Source organism: Populus trichocarpa, chromosome 5, assembly GCF_000002775.5.
Source record: "Populus trichocarpa isolate Nisqually-1 chromosome 5, P.trichocarpa_v4.1, whole genome shotgun sequence".
In the NCBI taxonomy this organism is placed as follows: domain Eukaryota; kingdom Viridiplantae; phylum Streptophyta; class Magnoliopsida; order Malpighiales; family Salicaceae; genus Populus; species Populus trichocarpa.
In genome coordinates this window covers 9,390,329-9,407,925 of record NC_037289.2, presented here as the reverse complement: position 1 = coordinate 9,407,925, position 17,597 = coordinate 9,390,329, and the positions used below count along the sequence as shown (strand labels likewise).

Sequence of the window (17,597 nt, the reverse complement as noted above, 5' to 3'; positions counted from 1 at the left end):
AAAATGAAAAACACTTTAAAAAGGAACCGCCACCATACTATTAAATATCCTCTAATATTATCTTGTTTAACTTAACAACAAAATATAGCACATCAACATAATATAGCACATTTCTTATAAAGGTAAAACAAAATTCAATAAATATAGAAATAGATGTCTTTTAAGTAGATGATGTTTAACTCTTGAAACTTAAGATTGCATTATTTATCTATTTCACATTATACTTTGGGAGGGTGGAATGAAAATTTAGAAATTATGAAATATTAAAGTCTATCATGTAATACAAGACATGTTTCATCTTTTAGGACCAAAATATAAGTCAAGAAATAGAAACTAGAGGAATGATTTGGAATTAAGAATAGTTTAAGGACCAAATCAAAAGGTAATAGATAGTAAGGGGATCCAATATACCATTAACCCCACATCATCACCCGCATGTCTTTCTCCATAAAAATCCTAAAAACTTCTGAAGGTTCTAACAGCCCTCCTTCACCTGTATTTCGGAGAGACCCAACGACAAGGGAAACTGATAAACAACAGCGCAAGAGGATCTTTGCTTATTCTTCTGTTTGACTCTCTGTCTGTTTAAATATTTCTCTCACTTGATCTCAGCCGTTTATCTTTTAGAGTAAAGAAAAGAGAGGAAAATAGAAAGGGAAGTTCTTTTACTAGAACAGGAGGTTTTTCTATCCAACTTGGACTTCCACCTCACTCTTTTTTCTCCCTCTCTCTTCAAGCCATGAAACAAGGTGCCTCTATCTCTCTCTCTCGCCAAATTTCATTCTTTTTCTATGCATGTACTAGCTTCTGTTTTTTTGTGGTTTGATTTATCATGTTATGGGATCTATGTAGTTCTATTTTATGGTATGTATTAGTGGGGTTTGTTTCCTTTTCCTCTTTTTTTGGTGCTATTTATGATAAAGTTTTGTTCTTTGAATTTGTTTTGTGTTTTGCTTATGTTTTAATGAACTGGGTCTTTTTTGTTTTCAGTTTTAAGTTGCTATTGTTAGGAACTAGCTAGTTCTGCTGTACTTTCTTTTATTGTACTTATTAAAGCTTTATTTTATTTTGTACTCTGAATATTTATGCTTCGAGCTTGAAATTTTAGGCTGTGTGTAATAGATAAGGGTATATTCTAGTCATTAGAGAACATTTTAGAGAGATTCAGTGTAAGTTGGGGCATGTTTGTGATGCTTGCTGCTGGTCTATTTAAAGAAACTTATCTATGATAGCTTTATTTAACTAAGATCAGAGTTGTAAAGATCTAATACTAACTAGGCTTGACAGAATGAGAAAATACAGGAAGCTATTGACAAATCGCTGAAATGGATTTATGCATTTTGTTTGGTTATAGCAAGAGGGAAGATGACTCTTTGGATTTTAGTCATGTCAAGATAACAGTTAGGTCGTATGGGAGAGTTGGGATCATTCTGGATAGAAAAATGCTATTTCCCCCTAATAAGCCATCGTAATAGATTCACCTACAGAAACAAATGACAAATGAAGTGAATGAATCATAAATAAGTGGCTGTTTGCTCATGTACTTTTGGGAGAGACTGTTGATTGATATATCAATTTTCTTTTATATATATTGAGAGAGTACAATAAATCTATGTGACTACAATGATGTGGAGGAGGATGTTCTTGAGAACATTGATGATTGACACTAATTTTAGCATATAATTAAAGGGTATAAATCAACGAGGGCTTTTGTAGGGGATGTTTTTACAATTTAACCTGACTATAAGAAACTCCATTTCGGTGCTTGGTGCATTCTTGAAATTGGTGAAAGTTCAAATATTTCCCATATCTCCTTCAAAGATCATATAACGTGCTTTGGAGAGCTTATAATCTCCTGTCGTAAGTAATGTATGGAGGAGCTTAATGTAGTGTAATTTCCTTGGAAAGGTTTAATTGCTTTTTGGCTAAGTTTGATTGATGTAATGACTGATGCCTGTTTGATGAGCAAAAATGGTATCCAGTTTGATGTTGGTGAAGCTTAGAATGGCAGGGACACACCTGCAATATTGAAGTGAATGATTACTTTTTTGGACACTTGAAGTGCTGCATTTTTTCTTACAAAGCACTCACTAATCTGTTAAAAATTGGGCATAATGTAAACTAATATTTCCAGTAATGATGGTTCCTTTTTTGCCTGCCGATGGATCTTTAAATAATTCTTTACTGTTGTTTTGAATATCTTTTTTGAAGTATTGGACTTAAGCAACGGGATGTCGCTGGTGGATGGAGAGATAAATCATAAATGGTAATGTAGATTGAAAACTGATTGTTTACAGGTTGACTACAAGTGAAATAACCATGGCCAATAGGAATGGAGCAGGGTTGCTTTAGAATGTATATCGTAGTTGAGCCCTGGTCCAGATTGTGTAGGGATTTATGAGATTACTATGAGACTCTATTGCATTATTCTGGGTTGTGAAGGTCATTTGTGAGCATTGACATGGGTTGAATGGTCACTATAGTGACCAAGAGACATTGTTGATTTGAAAGGGAACTTCACCTACAAAGGCTTGTGGGCATGTCCATGTATACATGGTTGGGACTATGGCTCTGTTGAGTTGTTAAGTATTAAGTATATTAAAGTTTTCTATTTTGTTTTAGTTCTCTCCATTTCTTCCTCAATGCTTGTTTTGCAGCATAGTCACCGTCTTCATCCCATGTTGAGGGTGAATCTTGTGAGCAGTAATTTTTTTCCCCACCAAAATGTCATGTGATATGTGGGAAGTGATTGATAGCATGATTTTTTAATCGCAACGAGTGATGACAATGTCTTCTTAACCCCAAGAGAGGTAGTGAGCTAGCTATAAGCATTTTAGCTAAGGATGCATGGCTAGTTCCAATTCATTAGAGACTATTGCTATACTTTTTGCACATTGGTGTCAATGCAGTGGTGGCTTTGGCTGTACGCCTGTTAATGTTTAACACAATGATAATTGCTTCCATGTATGGTAATGAGAATTGATTTCATAATGATTGCATGTAATTCATGATATGTTTTGTAATCTAGTATGACGTTAGCAGGTGCTTTATGAACATTGCTCTGGATAAGATAGATCCAAACATAATTTGTTGAAGTTGGTGGTATTTACTGAATTGATCTAAATGGGGACAAGGGAAGAAAGCACACCTGCTAAGCCTTCCAAACCAGCATCTTCAAATCAGGTTCTCTTTCTCTCTCATACTCACAAACACAAATGCACACGCAAATGTACAGAGATTCACATTCTGACAAGCATACCAATCCCTCTTCGTTGTGTTTACAGGAAATACCCGCAACGCCTTCATATCCTGATTGGTCAAATTCTGTGCAGGTTTATGCTTATCAAATTGATATATTGATTTTTATATCTGCAGTACTAACATTAAATGCTCATAACTTGGCTACTTTTTTAGGCTTATTATGGTGCTGGAGCTACCCCACCTCCCTTTTTTGCCTCAACAGTTGCCTCACCGACGCCTCATCCCTATATTTGGGGAAGCCAGGTGGATATCTCCTATTGTTTGAGAAAAGCATCAGTTCCACTCATCTGACAGAGAAGTTACTTATTTTCTTTTCCGTTGACAATTTTCAGCATCCTTTAATCCCACCTTATGGAACCCCGGTTCCATACCCAGCTTTATATCCTGCAGGGGGAGTGTATGCCCATCCAAACATGGCCCCGGTAATAATGAGTGTTTCTGATACAAGATTTTTTCTTGTGTTGATATTCCCTTTTACTACCATGGCCAAATGCCCTATCTTAGGATCCTATAATTCCTACCAGTTATTTGGTCCTCTGATGTTTCATATTCATTATCTTCCTTCCAGACACCAAATTCAGCACCGGCAAATACAGAGTTGGAAGGAAAGGTCCCTGACGGAAAGGACCATGCTTCAGCTAAAAAAGCTAAGGGAACTTCAGGAGGAAAAGCTGGAGAGAGTGGAAAGGCTATTTCAGATTCAGGAAATGATGGTGCCTCCCAAAGGTCAGTTAAGCTCAAGTTTATTGGTAATTTTTCCTTTTGAAATGCATATACATTGAATTCTTGTGATATTGACTTATATGCTATCTGAACAGTGCTGAAAGTGGTACAGATGGCTCATCTGATTCCAGTGATGAGAATACTAACCAGCAGGTATATTTCTGTGCACTCCTATTATTTGCTTTCTGTGTGCTCTTATTGTTTAGTGCAAATGACTAGGATCTTGTTGAAGCATTTGTGACCTATCCCAGAAACTGGTTTTTCAGCTTGTTCATGCTGTAGAAATTCAGATGCCCTGAATATTTTAGGAATTGCAGTTTTCTATGTTAACCCGGCCAATGGAAAGTGTGATTTATATTCTATTTAATGAAAACCTGCCTAAATATTATAGGAAAATGCTGCAAACAAGAAAGGAAGCTTCAACCAGATGCTTGCAGATGGTGACATTTCTCATCCTTGTTTCTATCTGTTCTTGTTTGTTTTCTGTAATAGCTTGCTAAACAAGATGACTTTCTTCACAGCCAATGCACAAAGTAACTCAGCCGGAGCAAATATCCAGACTTCTGTGCCTGGGAAGCCTGTGGTGTCTATGCCTGCAACTAATCTAAACATTGGGATGGACTTGTGGAATGCATCTCCAGATGCTTCTGGAACTACAAAAATGAGACCAAATCCATCCGGTGCCTCATCCGGTATTGTTCCTGCTGGAATGCCTGAACAATGGATTCAAGTATGAACCCTTCAGTTATTTGTTGCATCATTCTTGAGCATTTGTTTAAAACCATGTATTAAAATTCAGTTTTTAACAATCAAATTAATTCTGCTGTTATGGTCTAATCAAAGGTTTGACCTTTCAGCAGTTCGTTTTTCATTTTTTCACTTTTGTATTTTCCTTAACTTCTAATATTTCAAATTTCGTGAAAATTCAAACTCTGGCCTTCTTATACCTCAAAAGGAACAGGTCAATTTGTTTTTGAGAATGATGAAGAAAGGATGTTATTTATGGGAGACATTTCTGTTTGTTAATGCAGCTGTTAGGCTATCTGGATTCCTTTTCCTTCCACTGAATTATAGATTTGGGTTCTGACAGGATGAACGTGAATTGAAAAGACAGAAGAGGAAACAATCTAATAGAGAGTCAGCCAGAAGGTCAAGGTTACGTAAACAGGTACTGCTGTAGTTTGCACCTTTTCTTGTCTTTGAATGTTTGCTTATTTCTTCACCATTGTTAGTTCCAAACCAGATGCTCATCTCCCACTTCCTTATTTTACGACTGTGATAGGTGGAGTGGTAAAACAGGTTATTTAAAATATTCTTTACCAAACTCGTATTTTTCTAGCGAAGGATGATTCTCTAATCCTCAACAGCCTTAAGTAGTACACTTCTCATGTCCCGAAATAATTTCACTACTTGTCGCTGGCCTAAAAAAAAGAGAGTTTAACAACTTCAACTGTTTCAGAACTTTCTTACACTGTCTGAAAGCTCTAACCTGACCCCATGATCCTTAAGAGCATCACCTTGCCTTTTGAAGTTCAAGGTCCAATTTAGAGTTTGCTTGCCATCTTTCTTTTAAATAAAAGGAAAGCTTCTTTAGGTTGTTCAACATACTCTTGCTTTTCATATCGGTGATGAGGATGATTCTGATGGGAACATTTGCTGTTGAATTTTATCTTAAGGTTTGCTGCTGTTAATCTCCTATTAAAAGCTGATATCTATTGCTTCGACTCTTCATCTTAACCAGGCAGAGTGTGAAGAGTTACAAGTCAGGGTAGAGAATTTGAGCAATGACAATTGCAATCTTAGAGATGAATTGCAGAGCCTCTCCGAAGAATGCAACAAGCTTAAATCCGAAAACGATTTCATTAAGGTTTATTTTAGTCCCTGGCCTTTTTATTTGAAACTCCATTCTTCGTATTCGTTAAAGTCTGATCGTTCTTCTTGCCAAAAGTTGATGGTTACATGACATCACTCATTTAACAAATGCGGGTTTGCTGTCATAACAGGAGGAGTTGACTCGGTTGTATGGACCGGAAGCAGTAGCTAACCTTGAACAAACCAACCCCGTTTCAGATCCAAAGTCTCACGGTGGTGAGGGAGACAGTTAACAGTAAAGACTGAGGCATGAATTGGCATCCGGAAGAGTACTTTCTCGAACTCCTCCCGGATATCATGATTACCATTAGTCGAGTAGAGGACCTTTGGTTTTCATGACTGATCCATGCCCTTAACCCTTCAGTTGTAACGGCAAAATTTACTTGCAAATCATAACTGGAGCTAGAAACCTCAATGAATCCATGCGCATTATTGTATTATTAATTCAATCAACTTCGTTGGCTGAAAAGGAACCTTTCTCCCTTTTCTTGAGAGGGACTCTATAACGTTAGCTTATAATTCACCCTTATCACTCCATAATTTGTGGATTCCTTCTCACTTGATAGACTCGTACGGTTATTGCAAACATGAGGCTGTAGGTTGCTAATGATTTCATCATATTATAAATTTAAATTATTAAATTTTCTATGATTTTTAAATAATAAATTTGAAATGTAAATTTATTATAATAGTAATACTACTAGTCCGTAAATCTTGAATAATTGAATTGATAATTTATTAATAATTGAATTTTTTTTTTATTTAAGGATGAATAATTCATCTATTTCAATCAATAGACTATATAGTTTTTCTAAATAGGTTCTAAAGTTTTTAAAATAAAAACTTGTAAAACTACTGTAAATTAAAAATAAATAATTTAATATATCATAAAAATGGCAATAGCTCAACTATCTATCATATCTTTTCTTTTTTATTAAACTTGACAAATTTGTCTATGGTTAAAACCCGACTCGGGACAAAATCAAACGAGTTAATATATTTTTTTTTAAGAAAAAAACCTTAAAATATGGTTTTTGACCATTTTATTTTAAAAAAATCAATAAGTTTCTCTCCTGATTAATCGGGTCAATTTCTCACCTTATTTTTTTTATTTCAAACCTGTTTAGATTTCGAGTCGATCACAGGCCCGGTTCGTGTTTAGTAGCAATGATCTATACAAGAAAAAGCAATGTCGACTTTTCAAATATAGTGGTGGCATCCAAAGAGGCATCTGCCTCCTAATTTTCAAGTTCAAAGACGAGAACTTTCCATGTGTCCTGCCCTCTAGAATGAATGGACTTGCTTTAACAACTTGTACAAGAAAAACGAGTTGATATTTTTCCATGTCAGCCCCATCTCACAGCATCAAAGATTTCTCCACCACATAAATAATGTATCATGTCAAATACCTTTTCCTCCCTCCCTCTTTACTATGTTATAAATGCAGGTTATTAACGAAGTTCTAGACGGTTTTGTTCATCTAGTCTTTGTCATCTTTCTGGGCTAGCTAGCTTTTTTCTCTTCGACTACTCTCATACGAGGTGTTCAAGCTCAAGGGACTGTTTCGCTTTTGCGTGATTGTATCTCAAAAGGGTACTGTGCTTTCTCATTTTGCTTGTGATGCTCTTGTTCAAGGATGTAGTTTTGCTATAAGTTGGTAAAATACAATGGCTTGTAAAGCCTGTAAAACTTTAATATGAACAGAGGAATGTGAGATGAAGCTTGGCTCTGTTGCTTTAGCCATACATCAATGTATTATATTTATAAAGATACACTGTAACTATAAGTTGGTAAAATACAAAACAAACTCATTCTAAAGAGAGGGCACAATATTAGGAGACTTGGTCAAATTGCTAACAGAATGGATATTGCAATCTGTTGGCACTGCATATCCTCCAAGATATTGCTGCTGCATATCTGGTTGCTGCACATCATGTTGTTGCCTTTCTCCTAGAGTATCTGATGATCTAACACCCCCCTCTTCAAATTCATAGGGCATGAACAAACCATTAATTTGTGCTTCAGAACTTGAAATCGTTGAGCAGATTGTCCTTTCGTAAAAATATCAGCTACTTGATCAAGCGTTGAGATGTACTGGACCTTGACATCACGATTGCAGACTTTCTCTCGAATAAAGTGGTAATCTATTTCCACATGTTTTGTTCGAGCATGGAACACTGGATTTGATGCTAAAGCAATTGCACTAATGTTATCACACCATAGAGTTGGTGTAGATGAAATATCAATACCCAACTCTTTGAATAACATTCGTATCCAGTATAATTCAGCGGTAGCTAGAGCCATTGAACGATATTCTGCCTCTGTACTGGAGCGGGACACAACATATTATTTCTTAGAACTCCAAAACACCAAGTTACGACCCAAGAACACTCCATAACCGCTAGTAGACCTTCTGTCATCAGGATTGCCTGCCCATTCGGAGTCACAATATGTATGAATGTCAAGGAAAGAAGGAGTGTAGTATAAACCATCATTAACTGTTCCTTTCAAATAACGTAGAACCCTTTTCATAGCTTGCCAATGTGATGACCTTGGTTGATGCATGTATTGACAAAGTTGTTTGACAACATATGCGATATCGGGTCTTGTGATTGTGCAATATTACAAAGCCCCTATAATATGTCTATAATCTGTGGGATCAGAGAGCACTTCACCATCAAAACTAGATAGCTTTGTACCTGTTACAATAGGAGAGGCAAGAGGCTTGGCTCCAACTATTTTGGTGCGATGTAATAGATCACAAATATATTTGGTTTGACATAAATGAAGACCTTGTGAATTTCTATCAGCTTCCACACCTAAAAAATAAGATAATGAACCAAGATCTTTGACTTGAAAAATGCTCTGCAGGCTTCGGATTAGAGTATCAATTTTGATGGAGCTGGAACTAGTGACCAAAATGTCATCTACATAGATTAAGACAAAAAGTTTTATGTTATCAGCATGTAGAGTGAACAGAGAGTAGTCATTTATGGATTCTTAAAACCCAAGTTCAATGAGTTTTTGTGATAAACGTTGAAACCATGCTCTTGGAGCTTGTTTGAAGCCATACAAAGATTTATGTAATCTGCAGACAAAATCAGGTTTTGTTACATCAATAAAGCCTTGTGGCTGTTTCATAAACATTTCTTCATCAAGAAAGCCATGTAAGAAGGCATTGGACATATCCAACTGCCGAATAGGCCAATGAAAGTGAACTGTTATGGCCAAAACCAATCTAATGGTTGTCGGTTTTATCACGGGAGAGAAAGTCTCATGGAAATCAATTCCACTCCTTTGATCATACCCTTTGCCCACAAGTCGAGCTTTGAAGCGTTCAACACTACCATCAGGTTTTCTTTTCATCTTATATACCCACTTATTGCGCACAACATGTTTACCAAGTGGACGTGGGCATAAAGACCAAGTGTCATTCTCCATTAATGCATCAAATTCTCTGCCCATAGTAGCACGCCACTTTGAATCCAAGGCAGCCTTTGTATAACATGTTGGCTCAACAATTGCATGGAATGCAAAGAAGGCTTGTAAAGGGTGTCGGGTAGAGTAGAATAGTTGGTAATCTGAGTAATGTTTTGGTCATGAGTGGCCTGTTTTGGAACATGTTTGAATAGTAGTGATAACAGGCTGGTCAGGTTGAGTGTCGGGACAATCCACAAGTGTAACTAAACTTAGTGGTGCAGCTGAGATAGAGGGCACAATATGTGGTTGGTCCGGGAATTCTTGTGGGTCAGGAATATGTTCAAGATTTGAAGGTGGAGAGATGTCTGGTATATGGAGAATTGGACTAAGACTTGTAGGATCAGATGTAAGAGGTTGAGATTGGATATCTGTAAAATTTGGTGGAGATAATAATGAACTTGACATAACTGAAGTAGGGATTATCAAAGACTTACTAGCAGTAGAATTCTGATTTAAATGTGAGTTGAACACTACCAATTCCTTAGCTGGGAAACTATGCTCATCAAACACCACATGTCGGGAGATGTAGACACGGTTGGTGGCTAAGTCAAGACACATATACCCTTTTTGATAGTTGGAATAGCCAAGAAAGAAACACTTCTTATTGCGAAATGCTAGTTTGTGGTCATTATATGTTTTAAAAGCGGATAACATGCACAACCAAAGATACGTAAGTCCATATATTATGGTTCAGTTTTGTGAAGTAAGAAGTATGGTGTTTGGTTCTTTAAGACTGGTGTAGGTGGTCTATTTATCAAGAACACAGAAGTAAGAAAGGAATCAACCTAATATTGAGGTGGTAATTTAGATTGTGCAAGTAACGTGAGTCCCATTTCCTGAATATGTCGATGTTTTCGTTCTGCAATTCCATTTTGCTGAGACGTGTGAGGGCACGTTAGCCGATGATGGATTCCTTGTGCTATCAAAAATGTTTTAAATTGATTAGAGGTAAATTCACCACCATTGTCTATTTGTAATTGTTAAATAGAGGTGGAAAAGAGGTTTTCTGCAATGGTTTTAAATTTAACAAAGGTTGTAAACACATCAGATTTTTGTTGTAAAGGATATAGCCATGAATAGCGGGAATAATCATCAACAAATAAAACATAGTACTTACAGCCACCAATTGATTTAACAGAAGAAACCCATATATCAGAATGGATTAAGGCTAGAGGAACAATGGATTGATGATGAGAGATAGAGAAAGGGAGTTGCTTAGCTTTTCCAAGTTGACAAGCTGAACAGAAATCTAATTTATTGGAATGAGTCATGATAGAGAGTTTATTGGAACGACACAAGACATCTAAGACAGCATTAGAAGAATGGCCTAGCCTGGAGTGCCAAGTTGCAATTGTAGCATTAACCCCAATGTTGGCAGATAGACATGTGAGGTTTTTCTGAGAAGACTTGAACCCAGCTAGTGGATATAGGTCATTTTCAACCACACCTCGCAATAGAATCCTGCCTGTCAGGTTCTCCTTTACGATAAAATCACTAGCAGTTAGTATAAAGTAACAATTATTATCTAAACAAAATTGATTAACAGAAATAAGATTGGAAGTTGCTTGTGGACAATGAAGAATTTTATTTAGATGGAAACTAGAGTGACCGAATTGAAAGGATGAAGAGCTAATGTTTTGGATTTGCAAACCTGAACCATTGCCAACAGTGACAAAATCAGACTCAGAGAAAGTCTGTTGTTCAGCGAGTTTAGATGCATCAGAGGTGATATGAGCATTGGCTCCACTGTTCATGTACCACACTGGATTAGTATATTTGACATTAGTGTTTTTTACCATAGCTGCTAGATCCTGAGGAGGATACCTGCCTTGATATGAATAGTCAAAACAATGAAAACAATCTATAGCAAGGTGCCCAGGTTTATCACAGATTTGACAGATAGAACGAGTGCTTTGATACCATGTAAAACTTTAATATGAACAGAGGAATATGAGATGAAGCTTGGCTCTGTTGCTTTAGCCATACGTCAATGTATTATATTTATAGAGATACACTGTAACTATAAGTTGGTAAAATACAAAACAAACTCATTCTAAAGAGAGGGCATAATATTAGGAGACTTGGTCAAATTGCTAACAGAATGGATATTGCAATCTATTGCCACTACATATCTGGTTGCTGCACATCATGTTGTTGCCTTTCTCCTAGAGTATTTGATGATCTAATAAAGCCAACACACCCTATAGGACACCCTACTTTCAGGGCATTTGCTCAACTGTAAAGCAGTTTTTATTGAGTTTTGTCTTATAGGGGTTGGACATTTAAGCATGGCTAGCTTACGTACTAGCTTAGGCCTCTGGCTTTGGTTCTGAGCCTTTAAAATCTTATCTTCCATATGAGTTTTGTTTTTTTCTTGATCTATTCATGGAATCTTACACCCTTGGTTTTAACAGCTAAATGGCTACATGTCACAAGCAACCATGTTACTAAGGAGCTCTTCAACACCAGTTCTTGGATCCCTGCTCTCATCTTTCTCCGACAGCCCTAACAACAGCAGCAACAATCACCACCATGATATTAACACCACATTCAAGCACAACCCAATTCACCACCAAAGCATAAACAAACTTTCATACCACCAAACTGGCTGCTTCTGCCTTAGCACCATCTCCTGCAACTCCTCTCCTATCTCTCCTTCCATTTCTGAATTCTCATGTCGTTCCCATTAAGGCTTTCGTCGTGCTCAGTCTGTAGGAAACCTTCAAGGGCTACTAGACTATTCTTCTAACAACAACGATGAGCAATACTACAATCCGAATCAAACCAGGAAAGTCTTCGGGAGATCAAAGTGCTTGATGTTAGAAACTATACCATCATTTTCTTTTAGTGCTTTGTGAGGTCACTATGAAGATGAGGATGAGGATGAGGAAGATGAAGATCAGAGTGACGTCCAAGATGAGGAAGAGAGAGCAGAATTAGAAGAGAATGTGGCTGAAAATCCTAAAATTTTGATTTTTTTTTTGAAAAACTAGCATAGTTTCAAAAAAGTTAAGAGGAAATGACACAATTTTAAAATGTTTTATGGAAATGACATAGTTTTTATATAATTAATATTCTGAAAAAAAAAAATCATTATTTAAAATAATGATTTAAATAAAAATTGCTATTTTGAATCGCAATTTTATAAGAAAACCATGATTCTAAACCGCAATTATGATATAGAAGCACAACTATTTTTCTTCGTGGCCACCGCCCCTGAGAGGAAAAATACGCTAGAACTCAAAAAAACCTAAAAGAAAACAACCTCTAAATCACCCAAAACACTGTCTAATCCCCCCCATCAAAACACTAAAATCATATTCCCTTTATCTCCACAAGTATTTCTACCATTTTTTTTGTTGCAAACCAGTGCTACCACCAGTCACCTACATATCATAAAAGCAAGGTAAAACATTTGTGTTATCTGTTAGTTTGATGGGTTTAATTATTGAATTAATAAATTTTGTATTTTGAATTAATTTGGTATCTGTGTTGTGTTTTAAGCTTGTGTTCTTTAACTAAAATCGTGTTTGACAAACACATCCTAACATATTTTTCACGACCTTTAATTTATGTTTTTTTGTTTTTAGTATTTTGCCAAGCAAATCCTAGTTTAATTTTAATTATTTTTTAGATTTTTAAAGAAACATTTTGCAATTAATTATGGATATTTTATATCATTTTACCCTTTTGTATTTAATATTTTGATTTTTGAACTTATACATAAGATGTTTTTCAGCATTAAATAAACCGGTTTTTTTAAAAAAATAAAAAAATCCTTCTTTAGAAAAAATTACATTTATTTTTTAAATTACATATGACCAAGTTTCTCCAAAAAGAAAATCAAGTTTGCATTTTGAACAAAAAAAATGAGAAAATGCATGATTTAACATGCCAAAAAAAATCAAAAAATAGTTTTATATTTTGCATGAATTATGGATTTAATAACACATTTATTAAAGCTACGGGGACAAGGCCTAAATTTTAAAAATACCAAAAAACTATTTTTTGATTTTTAATATTAAGGATTATGAACTTATACATAAGATGTATTCTAAAAAATAAAAATAAAAATGTAAAATAATATATTTTGATTTTAGAATAGCTAGGCTTGACTTATAAAGTTATGATCCATCTTAGCGGGGTTAAGCCATGATCCACCTTAGTAAGGTGGACTTGCTTTAACCAATAGACAAACTAATGGTTAGAAAATCACAATAAAGCCTTAGTAATAATCAAACAAATAAGCAATGCAACGCATCTTATATAGGATGTACTAGGGTTGATATTGTCCTCCTTATACATAATCGATCCCCTTATCTAGACTCTAAAGACCAATTAGGGTTCCTAGTAACCACAATACTAGGTGATGACTTTAAACTTTTTAAACCATAAAAGGACAAGAATTTCTTATTTTTCCTCCGCACCACCAAAGTCTTAATCTAGAAGGATGTCACCACGACGACACACACGTGCAACAATTGACATGGAGAAGTCTTTAGGGGTGAATTGCCAAAGTAGTCACCTTAAGTGCCGAAGAAAAACCCACACACCCACTTGAATTTTATGAAGTTACTTGTAGTTTTAGCCTTGAAACAACAAGCCCTTATGCGCCCATTACATACCACATTGACTTTGGATCAAGACTTGACTTAGTTTATGCATACAACTCAATGATAGATTTGTTTTTCAAAGATGGTGTTGAAGAACCTTCAAAAGTGTGTTGGCGACTTGAATCAACAGTCTTGTTGCTTTTGGAAGCGACAACAATGATCATATTCTTCCTAGTTTATACATTGAGAGGTTGTTGAAAAAATTTTCTTAAAAGAAAGAGATGAAAGGTAGAGATGTTTATAGTAGAGTCGCTAGAAATTTATAGACAATTTTGAATACTTGAAAATTAAGCAAGAAAACATGTAGAAATATTTGATTTTATTAAAATATATGAATGGTTACAATATCTATTTAAAATATTCTTACAAAAGAATAAAATAATCGCCTGATTCTTCTGTTAAATTTTATTTATGATGACTTGTATTATTTGTGAAATTGAGTCAATATTTGTGCTTTGCAAGAACACGAATTTAGACGAGTATTGCAGAGTGAGATTTGATAATTTGATGCTTTTAAGAATACTTTTGATTCGTGTTTAAAGTATTGTTGAAGAACTCTTGTGAGATATTTAGGCTTGATCCAACAAAGTTTTATTATTTGTAGACTTCAAGTATAGATAAAGAAAGTTTGAGAGCTTTTGAAAGAGCTTCCTTAATTGAAGAAGATTTTGTATCTCCCATAAGAATCCTCCATTTTGTTTAGGGTGAAGCCCTTTATTTATCGAGATTTATAGGATCTCTCAAGCCCTTTTTCAATACCACATGTCATTATTTTATTGGTTTATTTATAAAATTTTATATTTATAACAAGATATCTTTAAATATATAAAGATACATTTATTTTTCATGTTTTTTTTTATATATATAAAGATAAAATAAAAAATGACTGGTAGAATTTTTTTTCTGTTTCTACAGTGCCATTTGATTGTAGTGAATGGCTTCTCGTTGGTATTATACAAGTACTGCTGTCTTCTTGGTTTAGTCAGCTATCGAGGCCTGGAGATTTTGTGCTGCATATTGCTAAGACACTTGCAGCTTTGGATTGCACAATTCCGTTTGGTATTTTGGGTCATGGAGAGCTTGTCTGTCTCAACATTCTAATTATCTTTCCTAGTTTTCTCGCTGTATTTTACTTGCTGCTGTGCTTTCTCTTTCAGATCAGTTTCCTGCAAGAATTTCGATAATGCATAATTTGATTACGTGTTTGAAAGTGTGATTAGATTAAGTTTCCTGTCATTTACAGCTACTTGGAAGGATTGCAAAAACATTAAAATAATTTGGACAGTAACTTCATATTTTATAAGACTGTTAACGTCAAAATAATCTTGACAGTACGCATGCAAAAAAGAAAAAATCTTGGGAAGAGGATGGCAGATTATGATTCCCTAATTGGGGTTATTATCCTTTTTAATTTATATTTCCCCAAATCTTTTGATAACAGGCAAAAGTTCTGTGCAGGTTACACGAAAGAGAGACATAGAGAGTGACAAAAGATACTCAGCCCCCTTTCTTTCTTTCTAGCAAGACACCAACTGATAACTGCCGAAAGTAAAAAGGTAATTAGATTTGTCATTACATCCCAAAAACAACCTAATTAACTTCTAAGATAACAGGATATCATTTGTTTCTAACACTTCCAAGCGGATGTAGCAATAAGTGGCCTATCATGCCAGCAAAGAACCAACTCAGCCTGCCGTTTTGCCACATAGAAACCTCTCACTTGCACCTTTCCCAGCAAACACTCAGCTTGAAAATCAGCAAACTGACTCAACTGCACTGCCCTCATTCCTGCCCCAGCAAATACCTCCCTCCATGGAGACACCATTCGCCTTCCGCACCCCTCAACTGCCGCCAAAATCTTCGGTTTCAGCAGGCACATCTCAATTTTCCTCGCCCAATCGCCACCAGCTGTAATCACGGCCGCATCCAGGGACTCAAACATCATTGAATAAAATTCAAGACAATTGACAAAGTTCCTCCTGAATGACAATCTAGCTCCAGATTCTGTCCACCCTTCACTGTCCACAAATATGACTACACTTGGCGAAACTCGGCGGAAATCATTAACAAACATAGTAACATTATTTGTTGAACCAAGATGGCGAAATATTGTTGGGGATAAGAGAACCGCAATTTTCTCCCCTTCAAAAAACTTGATTGCTTTGAAAGACAACATTTCGAAGGTAGGGAAAAGAACAAACTCGACATGGAATCTGATCTTGAGTTCATGGGCGAATTGTGAGAGTCTTTCTTTGATCAATTTGGTCCCAATCACAGTATCTTCTGTTACAACCGCAGTGATTCGAAGAAGCGGAGTTGTGATCTTATTGCATGAGTCTGCTTTGTCTACAAGTTCTCTCATCAAAGAAGCATAGTGGCAGCCAAATCCAATATCAAAATCTATGACATGAAGAAACACTGAATTTCCATTAAGGGAATCAAGAATAGCTTGGTTGGTGGTGAAGTCAGTGAACATGGGGATTGGAGAGATGCTAAAGAAGGCCTTGTAAGCCTTAATAGTTTGGACAGTATTGGACCATGAAGGGACTACAGGATTAGTTTGTGGCCGTGTTGATCCAGTTGTAAGGAGAGACTGGAGAGCTTCTTTGAAGAAAAAAGCGGCTCTTTGGAGTGGTTTACCGTTTGGTGATTGATGGCGATGATTGAGCCGTTCCAATATCACTTGCGCAACTTGTAGCTCGTTTGAGTCAAAACAGTCTGCTGCTTTGATAAGCTCTTGAATGAAATCAGAACCAGCATTCCAATTTCCAATATTGTTATGAAAACTATGGGACAAATCAAGAGAAGTCAAATTGTGAGTTGGGATAGAATTGATGTACATATCATTAAACTCAGAGTTAAGAAACTGAGTAGCATCAATCTGTTGAGATGCAGTGAACTCAGGAAGGTTATGACTTTGAATTTGAGGCTCACTGCAAGGACCGAATTGTGGAAAATTCTTGATGAGAGCAGGAGCAGAATCATCATGGAAGTCCAACTCTCTCATAATAGAATCCCAATCCAAAGTTTGCAAGACATGATCTTCCCACTCGATAGGATCGGTTGCAGAGGCCGGTTTGCCAGCTCGTGCAGGACTTGGACTTCTACGCAAGTCAAGAACCGATGTGGGTTCGTAGCACAAGTTTCGATTGCTGGGGTTAAAGCTGATGTTCCTGCTGTTATTGTTGGTGTTGTTGCAAGAAACTGGTTTCGGGTTTTGAGACTGGTTGTTGCTGCTGCTGCTGTTTTGTGGTGAGGGAGCTGGAACTTTCATAGCTAAGATCACGAAGGTATGTAGCCCCTCTCTGTTTGAAACCCTCTTTAACTTGTTTCGAGTGCTTTAGAAAGTGGGAAATGGCAAGGGAGAGGGGGCTTTTGGTGGTTATGATGACTGGCTTTTTATCTTTGCTTGTATGCATGGAGGGGGTATGGGATGTGAAGGCATGGTTATCCATGAGAGACATGTGTGGCCATGACATGCTAGACTCGAGACCAATCCTTTTTTATCTCTTTGAAGCTTGTAACTCAAGTCACTACTTTGCCTTTAGCCTTTTTCAGGATTCGCAGTTTATTTTCCTAGCTCAGCCGTTCTGGTATTGTTCTTGCAGTAGTTTTGATAGTTTTAGCCCTACATAGTTATGGTCAAAG

At 36.2% G+C, this 17,597-nt stretch overlaps 2 protein-coding genes across 3 annotated transcripts; one reads left to right on the top strand and one right to left on the bottom strand.

The window, feature by feature from the left end:
- The first annotated feature begins 458 nt into the window (after nucleotides 1-458).
- LOC18099306 (G-box-binding factor 1) lies at nucleotides 459-6,325 on the top strand. Of its 2 annotated transcripts, XM_024600394.2 has the most exons (13): nucleotides 459-749; nucleotides 2,212-2,266; nucleotides 3,043-3,183; nucleotides 3,285-3,332; nucleotides 3,415-3,504; nucleotides 3,594-3,683; nucleotides 3,830-3,987; nucleotides 4,080-4,137; nucleotides 4,376-4,424; nucleotides 4,506-4,714; nucleotides 5,075-5,152; nucleotides 5,726-5,851; nucleotides 5,988-6,325. In XM_024600394.2, exons 3-13 carry the CDS (start codon nucleotides 3,124-3,126, stop codon nucleotides 6,087-6,089), a joined length of 1,068 nt encoding a protein of 355 aa, XP_024456162.2. In that variant the 5' UTR covers nucleotides 459-749; nucleotides 2,212-2,266; nucleotides 3,043-3,123; the 3' UTR covers nucleotides 6,090-6,325. The 2 variants fall into 2 exon arrangements, with proteins under 2 accessions (XP_024456162.2, XP_024456161.2); XM_024600393.2 differs by lacking the exon at nucleotides 2,212-2,266.
- A 9,005-nt stretch (nucleotides 6,326-15,330) lies between these two features.
- Nucleotides 15,331-17,349, bottom strand: LOC18099304 (scarecrow-like protein 15). Its single transcript, XM_006383171.3, has one exon. It carries the CDS (start codon nucleotides 17,221-17,223, stop codon nucleotides 15,577-15,579), a length of 1,647 nt encoding a protein of 548 aa, XP_006383233.3. The 5' UTR covers nucleotides 17,224-17,349; the 3' UTR covers nucleotides 15,331-15,576.
- Between the last annotated feature and the right edge of the window lie 248 nt (nucleotides 17,350-17,597).

What these genes read in the sequence shown, in the direction of transcription:
- LOC18099306 (XM_024600393.2), top strand. Translation starts at nt 3,124, where the DNA reads ATGGGGACAAGGGAAGAAAGCACACCTGCTAAGCCTTCCAAACCAGCA. An exon ending in CCCATCCAAACATGGCCCCG is followed by an intron (nt 3,684 to 3,829) that starts GTAATAATGAGT and finishes TCTTCCTTCCAG; the next exon opens with ACACCAAATTCAGCACCGGC. An exon ending in AATGATGGTGCCTCCCAAAG is followed by an intron (nt 3,988 to 4,079) that starts GTCAGTTAAGCT and finishes CTATCTGAACAG; the next exon opens with TGCTGAAAGTGGTACAGATG.
- LOC18099304 (XM_006383171.3), bottom strand. Translation starts at nt 17,223, where the DNA reads ATGAAAGTTCCAGCTCCCTCACCACAAAACAGCAGCAGCAGCAACAAC.